This window comes from Pezoporus occidentalis, unplaced genomic scaffold (genome assembly GCF_034315485.1).
Source record: "Pezoporus occidentalis ecotype Australia unplaced genomic scaffold, CSIRO_AGI_Poc_V1 ctg94, whole genome shotgun sequence".
Taxonomy (NCBI): domain Eukaryota; kingdom Metazoa; phylum Chordata; class Aves; order Psittaciformes; family Psittacidae; genus Pezoporus; species Pezoporus occidentalis.
This window is the reverse complement of record NW_026916304.1, coordinates 1,975,647-1,988,523: the sequence shown is the minus strand read 5'-3', so window position 1 is coordinate 1,988,523 and position 12,877 is coordinate 1,975,647. Positions and strand designations below refer to the sequence as shown.

At 39.1% G+C, this 12,877-nt stretch overlaps 1 protein-coding gene across 1 annotated transcript in view; it reads right to left on the bottom strand.

Annotated features, from left to right (window-relative positions):
* LOC134157320 (uncharacterized oxidoreductase ZK1290.5-like) overlaps positions 1–12,877 on the bottom strand; it is a 52,666-nt gene that overhangs the window by 14,467 nt on the left and 25,322 nt on the right. The window contains 1 exon segment of the mRNA XM_062606139.1: positions 3,179–3,270. Coding sequence (XP_062462123.1) covers positions 3,179–3,270 — 92 coding nt within the window.

Here is a 12,877-nt window from a genome sequence, read left to right as displayed (position 1 = left end):
GCCGAATAACAATCCAGACACATCAATCTAGAAAGTCATACCTTGCAAGGTGGTCCTCCAAATCCTTACTCTTTCTACCCTGCTGTGGGTTCTTTAAACCTGATATAGTTTCCCTTCATCTGGACTTCAGTCAGTTTCTCAATGGGAATGCAGCCTTACAATGATTTCTCTTCATAAAACTAAAATATAAGCCTAGATGCACCAGAGAGGAACAGTTCAGGTGGGCTTATGTACGAAGGGGTTGTTTCCTAATGCCTCAAAATACTGAAATACATTTCTACCTTGTACAACGTTACATAATAAAGCTCAATATTTACGGTAATATTATGAACATTACTAAATCTCCTAAAGGTCCTTAAACAGTAATGTGCATTTCTATAAAAGTAGAAATACATAGAATTCAGAAAAGAACAGTTTGGTTTCAGTGTGTCACTTTATTAAATGAAATATATATATTAATTAAATGCTTATATAATGTATTTTTCCCTCTGTGAAACAGGCATAAGAGCCTTCAAAGAGACTTCAAAGCCTTCCTTAAGCATAAATCCAAACTTATTACTGCCAAGACAATGACAGATTCTGGAATACAAACCTCTAACTTCTATGGTGTCGGTTTCATTCTACATGATGCTAAAATATAATAGTTTTCATCATTTTTACACAGCATTTAGCAGTATTTTTAATAGTGGATTGTAGTGTTAAAAGATGCTTACTTACTACTAAATACATTCACAATACTGTATTCTTGAAAAGAAAGGTCTTTCCTACTGCTTTAAAATCCGTGAGAATACTGAGTTTTTTTCCAGAGAAGGGAGGCAGCATATACAACTTGGTTTCTCAAACAGAAGCATTGCTCCCTACCTGGTTTGCAGAGACTCCTGAAGTCTAATAAAGATCCTCCTTTCTCCTGCCTGCCTGCTTCCTCCTCTTCACAGAAAATCCTCCCAATTTTAACATCATACGAACTGCTGGGATTGTAAGAACACCCTGAATTCCCTGAATATCCAACTTTTAACACAGCTAAGAGAGAAGTGATTTTCCTCCACTTGTTCCTTAAATATTTAGACTTTGTATGCAATGATTATTTGCAAATGGTTTGTATTTAGAAATAAGTTCATTGAAACAGTATGCTGGTTCAGACATAAATACAGCAAAGATCTTTTGTATTATAAATCCCGGACAGTAAAATAAGGATTCAGTATAGCACTTTTATTCCCAATTTAAATTTAGGAATTTGTTAGTTATTTGCTAATCCGTAAGGAATCTCACCATCAGACTCAGCAACCTCCACACTAGGCAAGAAACACAATAAATACTCTTTTGAGGATAACCTGAATGATGGCTTATAAGATTCCTATAACTTGAAAATGTGTAAGCTAACGCTGTAACAAACCTGTTCATAGTACAGCACTTCGCATAGATACTTCATGGTTGTTGGCTTGGTTTGAATTTGGAACAGTGCTCTACATCACCTTAAAGAAACAACTGTCTGAATACAGCAGGAGCACCCTCCCAGGCCCCTGTATTGCTGTGGTTAGGAATTTTGGTTTCTTCTTTTTCAGCCACAGAAAAAGAGATGCTATGAAGCAGCTACAAGAAACAATTGTTCTCGCTGAACAGCACTGGCACAGTAAGACTGGTGACATTTTGACACTGTGGGCAAGAGGAAATTTCAAAACAAATCCAAGATTAAGTTTCTTTAAGTTGCAGTGATTTAATTGGACACCAAAAGGCTTTCTCATTCAATACACAAGAACAAGTTATGTCAGACTCTGTGAGGCTTTGAAGATGTCTATTTCTGAAAAGGAGATCCAACTGAATCTTGGCAAACTCACCAATTCTTAAACACTCACAGAAATCCCAAAAATCAAATGCAATCCCAGACTGGTTTGGATTGGAAACGACCTTAAGATCATTCAGTTCCAACCCCCTGCCACGGGCAGGGACACCTCACACTAGAGCAGGTTGCTCCAAGCCCCTGTGTCCAACCTGGCTTTGAACACTGCCAGGGATGGGGCAGCCACAGCTTCTATGGGCACCCTGTGCCAGCACCTCAGCACCCTCACAGGGAAGAGCTTCTGCCTTAGATCTAACCTGAACTTCCCCTGTCTCAGTGTGAACCCATCACCCCTTGTCCTATCGCTACGGTCCCTGATGGAGAGTCCCTCTCCAGCGTTCTTGTGGCCCCCTTCAGACACTGGAACCTCCTCTGAGGTCATCAACCTGCTCATTTCAATGGCTTCTTTTAAATAATTGACTATTTTATATGGGTTTACATTAATTTATCATTATTACTCATAATTGTCTTTTTGTAACCATTAGTGTAGTGGACAGCAAGCATCAGAGATATTAGGTTCCAAAAGTCTCTGAGCAAGTTTTTTGTTGCTGTTGATGACATTCCCAATAAACAGCTGCCAGAAATCCTCACCATGTGTACAAAGGGCAAAAGTATCCATTCCAGTTCCCAGCTCTGGGTTAGCATTAACCATGCTTTCACTGGCAGGAGGTGCTAGGAAAGGGAGCATGAACTTCCAGCACAGCTGTGGGCAGAAAACTGAAAGGAAGAGTTGGCAGTATCCTGGAAGTCTGTTGGTACGGAGGTGGCATTTTTTATCTGCCCAGGGCACCTAAAACATTTGCCAGGGCTCTTGCAGTACCTCAATGAGGAGTTCACTGAATTTAAAATCTTGACCTTGAAATATGAATATGAAATAAGAGGAAAGAAGGGGAAACAGCACCCTAGCATGACATGTAATCACCTGAGGCTTTCCCTGCTGTTCAGAGGAATTATAGATAGTATTTGAACACAGGCTCTCCAAAACTTTGTTCACTTTGGAGATGCTAAGTGTCCAGTGTTCCTTTAATTGCATTTCTAAACTGTTTTATCATCAAAAACTGGCACACAGACCATTTGTTTCTGCCTTACAATGAACCACATCCAAGTAGCTTGGGAGAAACTGGGGAAAAGCAAGGAAGAAGGACTTCGCCCTCCTGCACCTCCTTCAGGTCATGTTCCTAAATGGTTTTCAATATGCATACAGAAAAGAGAAGAAATTGTATGACTAATGCTAGTTTGGGTGTAGTCTTTCAGGCACAGGCACGGGGATGAGATTATTAACCAAAAAAGCCAAAACAAAACCCCAAACCCCAAACACTTGACGTATATTTAACCACTCACCTAATTAACATGTGGAGTAATCACACAGTCTTCCTTTAGTTGCTCAAGATGACTGATAAGAAAGTTGCTTACACCAATTGATCTACACAAACCTATTGAGAAACAGAACAAGAAAAAAGTTTTGGGACAATCCTAACTAGTTGGGAGCACGAGTTGAAAACATATCACTTTCAAGAGACAAAATGACTGTATACATCATGTCTGTATTGCAAAACACTGCAAAGAAATTCAGACTGCCATCACCGAAATGTAGTTTGACAGTGTTATCTGAAAGCATGGTTCCCTCACAGTCACACTAGGAAATTATTTTATAATCTAAACACATTGGGAACTCCCCAGTGTATAAAAACTCCAGGCTAAATTCTGGGAAAGGCTAGTGTAGTGTAAGCAGAGAACAATTGGACTCCACCAGAATGAAAAGAAGGAAATGGTGTTCTGAGCGACCTGCCAAAACTAAAGTGGAACATTTGCTGAAGACTAATAAGGTGTGAGCAATACAACCCAAGGACATGCAGCCCAAATAAACCAAGTAGCACTGTTTTTATTTCTATTAGATCATTGTGAGATGCCACATAAATCGAAGTTTTTATGCTGAATTTAAGTGAGAAGTATCAAACAAGACCAAAAAAACCTTAAAAATGCAGCTAGATTCCTCAGCTCCTGTTGACATGCAAATAAAGTTGAAAAGCACATAGGTGATAGGAAGGTTATTTTTTTACCATAAGCCATAAGTGTGCATTCATGTGTATAAATCAAGTACTGGCAGTCCTGAAATCGGATATCTCCCTTCAAACCTCAGATACAACAAAGCACAACCCCCAGTACTGGCCTGAAACCACACCTCAACCTTGACTCAGATTGGGGAGTTTGATCCTTCTTCTGTGCTAAACACACGAGTAGGGAAATCAACTGTGGTCAGGCTAGCAGGGGTCTTCTTAGGCTGTGGATGCTGTGGACAATGAATCAGACTCATTTCTTCAGTATATGAACTCTGTCTTGATTGATTTGATGTGTATTTCAATGTGTAACTGGAAATGGAAAGTCTGTCTCACTGTTGTTAATCCAGTAGTTGTGCCAGCCAATTCAATATGATGTATATGCATATGCTCATCTATATATATGCACACAAATATCTATAGCAAAAAAAGAAAGGAATTAAGCCAAAGGTTATAATGTTATTTTTTCAGAGAGAAAAAAAAAAAAAAAAAGCCTCATTGGGCAATTTCAGCCATTTGATGTCAAAGGAATGATTTCTGGACTGAAACTGCCGTCATTCCACAGTTAGAATCACCACTTTCCTGAGGTCAGTTGGGAACTATGTGGAGCTGCCTTGCTTTGAGTCCAGAATACAGACACACAATAAAAAGTACTTATTAATGCAACTGAGACACATGAATACATTAAAGGGAAGAACCTCAACTGCCACGAAAGATAAAGAAAATGTTGGCGCAAAATGCACTAACCATGTACTCATTCCTAAAATACATATGGTTTACGTATAAAAAAAATAACTCCCAAGCAGACTATAAATTTGCATATAAAGAACTGAGCTATAAGATTAGAAAGTATCTTGAATTTGCAGGTTAGACTTACCTAGACAAAACAAAGACATTAAATTTTTCTAGTCTTCCATGAAATTCTGGGAGGGAAGCTAGACTTTATTGCTAAGTATTGACAGGAGGCTGAGAACATTGGGGCTCTTCAGCCTAGAGAAGAGAAGCTGCGTGGAGATCTCAGAGCAGCTTCCAGTGTCTGAAGGGGGCTAACAAGGATGCTGGGGAGGGACTCTTCATCAGGGACTGTAGCGACAGGACAAGGGGTGATGGGTTCACACTGAAACAGGGGAAGTTCAGGTTAGATTTAAGGCAGAAGCTCTTCCCTGTGAGGGTGCTGAGGCGCTGGCACAGGGTGCCCATAGAAGCTGTGGCTGCCCCATCCCTGGCAGTGTTCAAGGCCAGGTTGGACACAGGGGCTTGGAGCAACCTCCTCTAGTGGAAGGTGTCCCTGCCCGTAGCAGGGGGCTGGAACTAGATGATCTTAAGGTCCTTTCCAACCCAAACCAGTCTAGGTTTCTATTAAAAAATAAATAAATCAAGTTTTGCACCAGAAAAGGCACTAACCACAGAAATACTGGCAATGTGTCTGTGAGGTTGCTTTCACGTATTTTAGAAACACAAGCAGATAAGATGCACAGCAGCAAAATCTGCACAAATACTATCACTTTTCAACATGGTTTCTTTGGTAGAATACAAAAGGATTAAAAAAAAAAACATTAGCAACTCAAATGCTAGGCAGCTTTCCCTTACAGAAACGATCATTGTTCAAGATGTAGAACATAATTAGGTTATAACCTGCACTATGGTGATTTGCATAATTTGCGTGTAATCTGCCAGAAGGAGCAAAACCTCAGCTTTTGCCTTCTACTCACAAACAACCCCAGAGTGTCAACACTAATAAATCATTTATGCCAAAGAAGTCAGAAAAACACTTGCAGTTTTAATGGTGAACCAAAATATTGTACTCCATTGTTGAAAGCTAAGCACTTACAAACCCATGCTGTTACTGCCCTGGAAGAATAAAGCTTTTCTTTCCGGCTGAAATAAAACAAAACTCAAATCACAGGCATGAAATATAAAAGGGCTTATGAAACTTGTCCATTTTCACAGAAAGTTTCCTTTTTTTTCCCTTACAGTACACTCTAAGTTGCTTTGCTTCTAGCATACTTCTCACAGGAGATTTGTAAGTCTCTTCCACAGTCACACTGCATTCACTGGTAAGAAGTTTTTCATTCGATTTCCCAACAAGAAATTTCAGGTCAGTTATGTTTTGTATTAAAAGTCATACAAGAAGCTCCTACTAAAATCAGTACTCTGGGCATTCCTTTGTTTAGAGTGATGTCACACAAAGAAAGCTGAGGGAATACAATTAAAACATTCAATTTTCATTAAATCCACATATTTCATTTTGTTCAAGTTAGAACTCTTCACTTTAACTCCACTGCTTTCTTTTTTAGTTACAGTATAACAGATGAAAGCTAGTGTTTTGACTTTGGTATTCAATTACAATATAAAATACAATAAATATGAAAACAATTGCACAGCCTGACTGTATTTAAAAAAAATTATTTCAATGCATTCAATTCATGAATTCAAAACACTGGAAATTCCTGAAAAATAGAGCTGAAATCGCAATGAACAATCAATGGATTCTACTTGAGAGAACTGCTTTCATTTGCTGGATTCTCTGCATGACTAAATCTGGGAAGTCTGCCTTAAAGCAAGAGATTATAGAGATTTATTCCCACATTTACATCTGATAGATTAATTCCTAAAAGTGAAGAATTAGAAAATGATGGATAAGAAAATGAAGGTCTAGGTAGCTTCTGGTCTGACAGACCAACCCTTGTAACTACGGAGGTCAAGCAAGATCCACAAAAGGATCACATCAGCAGTAGAAATAAAATTGCATACGGAGAGATCTGTGTAAAATGGTCCTGACTCACCGCCTTGAAACCTCTCAGGGGAGAGGGGAGATGCACATTGCCTTACATTGTCTCTCTTGTGGAGCTCTGACAGAAGCAGGGTCCTCAGAGTTTGTACAACACATCTCAAAACCACCAGAATGCTCTTGAACAGGAGGGAAGAACACCCCCACTTCCAATTTAATACCTGTTCAGTGTGCTTAAAAGCCCCATTTCACACAATTCAGGCACAAGCCATGCTGCGCTAGCAGGTGGTTTAAGTCTACAATTCTTTTTAACTTAACCAGTTTAGCTAGTCCCGAAGTTCACGTTTTCTGAGATAAGTTTGCAATGTGCTAGCTGCAAGCCTGGAGAAAGTACACTTAAAATATACATTTGTACTGTTTCATCTGAAACGTCACAGAGCTTCAACCCAAGGAGAGAAAGCATCCTCCTTATCTGCTGGAGGAAATGAGTGGTTTGGCCCCTGTGAAGCAGATTTTGAGACAAAGATGTTGCAGTTCCCCAGTAGCTCCCAAAGCTTACTGAGGCTTTGCCTTCCTCCTTGCAACTCTGCCTTTGCATGCTTGGAGCAAAAGCTGGCAACGGTACTCATGTTATGCAGGCTAAAAACTGACTGACCACAATGGTGGAATGGAAATTTTCATCCAGCTTTGACAAACTATCATGAAGCTCTACAAGAAACATCTGAAAACATGTTGGTAAAAGAATGGTTGATTATAGTGGGGGGAAAAAATAGCATCTTTTCTATTCTACACATAAAAATCTTGGCCTCCGCCACGATGGTAATTTCACCACACTGTATTATTCCCAGCTGCTGTGAAGCAACACATCATGCTAAGGGACTGGTTTGTAACATAGCTGTGTACTCAGCTTAAAGCATTTTTATGGCAAGCTAGAGAATGATTGGGTATTTTTTCCTTTACTTAGAATAATATCAAATTATGCAAGTTTGATGGGCACTGGCTGGTCTTGCAGAAACAAAAAAGCATAAATATACTGTCTTGGCACCACAACATTGTTTTAGTACAATAGCGAGCCTTATCTTTCTCTAGCACTACTGTGGACTTTTATCAAACTTCTAAATACCCTCTGGAATATTAAATGGACAAAGTTCAGATCCAAAAGGGGTTCTTTTACAATGACAAAACTGGATACTGGGTTTGTGGAGCCCATTTTCCTCCCCCTCCCCACTGCTCTACATGAGTCAGAGCAAGGGAGAATTCCCACGTCCAGCGAACAGTGCCTATTCTGTGAGATCTTCTATTCAGGCCACAGAATAAAAACACAAACGGATCCACTTCTCACAAGAGGTCAACTGCAGTAACTGTCATTATTCAAGGAGGTTACACAGGTTGGTAAGGTCCATATTCTCTCTGATACACTAAAATTGTCTCCATGGGTAAGCAGTATTACTCAGGGAAACTATACAAGATTTGATTTCATCACAGCTTGCTAAATCAAAGCTGTAGGCTAAGTGTGCCCCACATGCAGACTGCAAGCCAAAGCCTTGATAAAATAAAGCAACTGACTCTTAGACAGAACCAGGAAGGAATTAAGTTTTAAGTCTATGAAATAACACTTGCTGCCTTGTCACAGACTGAAAAACATTGATACCAAAAGGTAAAGTGTCCTTATTAAGAGACACAGGAAGTCTGAGGCAAAACTGAAAACAACAAAACACAAAAATCATGCTTCTGTCCCCAAAGGATTTCTTTTTCTCCTATTCATTACCACAGTACAGGTGCTCATTCAACCTAAAATTACTTTCCTGCTATCACAATTCCATTATCATTACTCCTGCTAGAGATCACCTGTGAACCATGATGGACTGTGAGGACCACAAGAGAGGAGGCATGGCTTTTTGAACTAGGGCGCTTTTTGACTCCTGTATCAGAGAGGATGATGACTCCCAACTGACACGAAGTACAGCAACCTGTCTGATGTCAATAAGCAATACTGATTTACAATAGCTGAGTAGCTAGGGCTTAAATTCAACATACACAAAACAGATAAATGATGCTTTTCCCCCAAATTATGTACACGATTTATTGAAACAAGGAGTGATTTGGGACAGGGACTTTCCTTTGAAATGTATTTCAACATTCCCTTCTTCCCAAGAGTTCTTGTGTTCATAACAGGACTTCTAGGCACTTCTGTGCGCCTACACAACCATTTGCTTTAAGTAAGCTAAGCAAAAAGATTTATCTACATTTTTGACAAAAAGGTTTCAATTGCTAATAGAAAAAGCACAAACAACACACTGTAATAAATCATAAAAGAAAGAATTCTGAGGGCTTATTTTTGCACTTAGAGTTACCCGTAAAGTCCTTAAAATTAAGAGAAAAAGAAAGAGCAAAACATAACAAATGAGGTTAATCCAAGCTTAGATTTGTTCCCCCTTTTATGTCTGCACCAAAATGACTTACTGCATGGCAATTTCTTATTCTTAAATAAGACACTGAACATTATGAGAAGACTTCTTTATGATCTTTAACTTAGAGATGTGTAACTTTTTTTTTTTCCTGCATGCATCTTAATCACTGTCTGATCTGGCCAACAGGGTGTGGTGCAACCAACATCCTCACCAACTGCAATACCTTCAGCCCATGAAAACATCTCTGAGCTGTGTTTCTGCTCATGAGAAGCCCAAGAGACTTCTTCATCTCTACAGAGAGAATACTACAGACAATGTGAAAAAGAGACTTGCGTTGCTATGAAAATTAGTTACTTGCTTTTACTTATTAAAACTTTATATGAACACACATTCACATAGGACATAGGCTGGACTTCTACCAGCCTAAAGCCTCAGAAGACATTTTGTGGAGCTGTGACACTAATGTTTGTATTCATCATTTGACAATATGAGCATAGATTTAAAGTATTTTTTCAGCAGAATAAAAGCAGAATGTGTCATCCAGAATGGATGCACTAGAAATTGTGTCACCTACTCAAAAGTTGTATTTGGCTTCCTAAACTCTCACTCATACTTTTAAGAACTGATAGAAAAAGGAGGAAGAAAAGATGGTGAGTGAACTGATCTATGCCCAAAGATGAAAAGGATAAGACTATTGTAAAGGTTGATTAGATTTCTTCTCTCACTTGGAATTAGGAAAACCATAATTTTTTTCCAAGAACATGGTGACATGGCTTCAAATAAAAGAATTTCTGTTACTTTATGGGTCTGGTCAAATCATACAAAAAGACTATTAAACTAACATATTAATAGAATAATTGTATTTATTTTGAAGAGCATTTCTCTGTGTTTAACAAAATCCTTAATGTTAAGACATTAAGGAATTTCTGACACAAGTATCACTATTCCATGTAAGCATAAACTGCACTGCTTACACTAAAAAGATAAGCAAGATATTCTACTCTTAGTATAATAGCCCTGAGCCCCAGTGGGATCTGAACCCAGAACTACCACCACTTTGCCACTCTTGCCAACTGCAAGCAAAAATTGGCTGAAGGCCCTCATTCTTCCCAGCATTTTGAGATAGAAGGACAAGTAATCATGTGCATGTGTGTGTACGGAAAGCTTGCCGAGATGTTGGGCTAGCCACAATGCCAAAATCAAGGTCATTTAAGATGCTGCATATGGAAAGGATCATTTTGCTAGGAACAGACCAATTACCAGGAGCATATATAATGACTATTCATGATGTCAAAGCAGCTTGCCACACTGCTTTCATCTGCCAGCACACAAATGCCTATACTGGAATGTTGCAGCTGTCAAGGGAATATATGACTCAATGTATGTATCTTGGAAGGGGTTCTGTAGGCAGTCTGGCCTCTGTCTTGAGGTATTGGAGGGGATAATTTCACAAAATGATAACATATGAGACCACAAAACTCCCACCATAGCCTTGATATTACAAGAATCCTAGTTGACTTCAGCTGTTACAAGAGAACGAACCAGTTATTATATACAAATGTCTCACTGACCAACATGAAGATTGTTTTTTCTCCCTCTTTTCCTCAGCACTGTTTATCCCGTAACTCTTTAGAGGAAAATGTGCATGCAGGCTGCTGAACACATGCATCTAGAATCCTCTGCCCCTCACCACTTCAGTACACATGGAAGCTTCTTGACTGTGACTGAGACCTTAAGACAGACGGACACAGATCAATGGAGTCACCCGGCTCCTGTGACCATCAAGCTGGAGCAGATTAACAAGTCACACAGGATGCAATTAAACCAACAACAATCAACCAAAGCCAAACAAATAATCCAAATGCTACATTCAGCTGGTACATTAATTCTTGAAACTGCAACTTTGTCCTCAGCTAGTAGAAACCTGCTGAATATAAGAACTTTCCTGCTATGACTCAAGGTACCAGCTAGGTCTATCAGAAGCCACCCAGCATTTATAAATAGGAGTCTGTAGGGCAGGTAGTGCCTTTACCCTGTTCCGTCAGGTACACACAACAATTCTATAAACAGTAAAGACAAGTATAATTCTCCTCCCCCATTCACTTGTTCCTAACTCTGCAGTGACTGATCAGTGGCAACTGCTGCAGTTCCTGATGAGCTTTTCCATTGGAAAACCTTCCAATCACTTGGGCTGGCTGCTGAGGCCAGGTGCAGAATTCTGATCCCAAGCTACCACAACAGATGGCACAATTCCCTCTGGAAGCAAGGTCGGGCATAAATGCATGCAAATTCCAGGGTCTGAAGACTTAGGGAACACAACAGACTGTGAGACAAAATAGAAGTCTCTGCACTGAATCCTTTCTTAACCAGCATATGAGTATCTCATGAATCAAGCAGCGTTTAAATTCATTAGCTCAATGAATAATGTTCTATTATACTTTCTATGAGATTTGGGCAAATTTACATAGAATTTATAAGTTTTGGTTCATGTTATGGAATGATACAATTGCTATGGGCTCGTATATCTATATCTACCTTTGCTGACCAGGACTGCATGACATTTCTCTGGAAAGGTATAATGGAAACCAGCAAATGCAATGACTGGGAAAGATGCTGGTACAACTTTCAATGGACTCTAAAAGCATACTGAAGGATTTAGCCAGGAGAAAATAAAAGATCAGCATGTTTACCTCATCTTTTATTAACCTCTGCTTTATGACTCTATAGCTCAAGGGTAAACCAGAAAGACACAGGACCACAGTCTAGACACAACCCAAAGGGATTAAGACACCTAAAGTGTGTAAAACTTTGGAGGCATATTATTTATTTTAACACAGATAATAAATGTATTCTGCCACAGTGTTACAGTGAAGAACAAGAGTGGCTTCAGAATCCCCTAAAAACAAAGAAAGAAACTCCCATAAACCAAAAAACAAAAAAAAACCAGGACTGAAAACAGGAACCAAGGGCTACCTGAACCAATGTCAAGTTCAGAGAAGACAACTCACCTGTTTAGTATAGAACTTACCATTTTTTTCCCTCAATAAAGGGTTTTTTTTTCCTTAAATAAGGATTTTGACCAAATCCTCTATTTGATTCATACCAAGGCTAACATGTTGCTCACATTACACATGGCAAGTCACATAAAGATATGCAGCAACTGATCAGTCTTTGGTGGAAAGTTTAGTGGTTAACCATGCAAACAAATTCTTTCCCATTTTCCTCAGGGATCATTGCATTTCCATCTCCAGAGTGGGTAACATCTGTGTGTTATTTCAGTAACACGTAGTTACGGTCAGCACATCCAGAGTCTGTATCTCCTAATGCAAAACTGTGAATGTTAATGTTCTAAGGTACTTGATTCAACCAGACTAATATATTTTTCTTCCCCTGGAGATGATCTAACAGGTAATTTAGACAACCAGAGCTGGAAAACTTAGGCTTAGCTAAATTAATCAGAAGTCTACAGAATGCTTACACTCAGAAAAAGACTGAGGGTAGCAACATGCAAACTGACAAAATCATTGAAGAAATGCAATTGCAGGAAAAATAACCATAACCTGGGATGTCTGTAAGGTGGTATCAAGCATAGGAATAAAAAATAAAAGGAATTTTTTGTCTGCCTGTGAGGCCAGCAATAGTATCTCCAGTGCCACACTGGAAAATCACTGAATAGCTCAGTCTTTCCCATTAGGAAGATATATATAGAGAGAAAGTTGTGTAAGACACAGAAGATCACAAACACACATGAAAAAGCAGAATAAAGGCAATAGAAGTAATAATAGGTGAAAACACAACCTGTTTGCAGCAAATTAGAAGCTAGGCACAAATGACATGCACT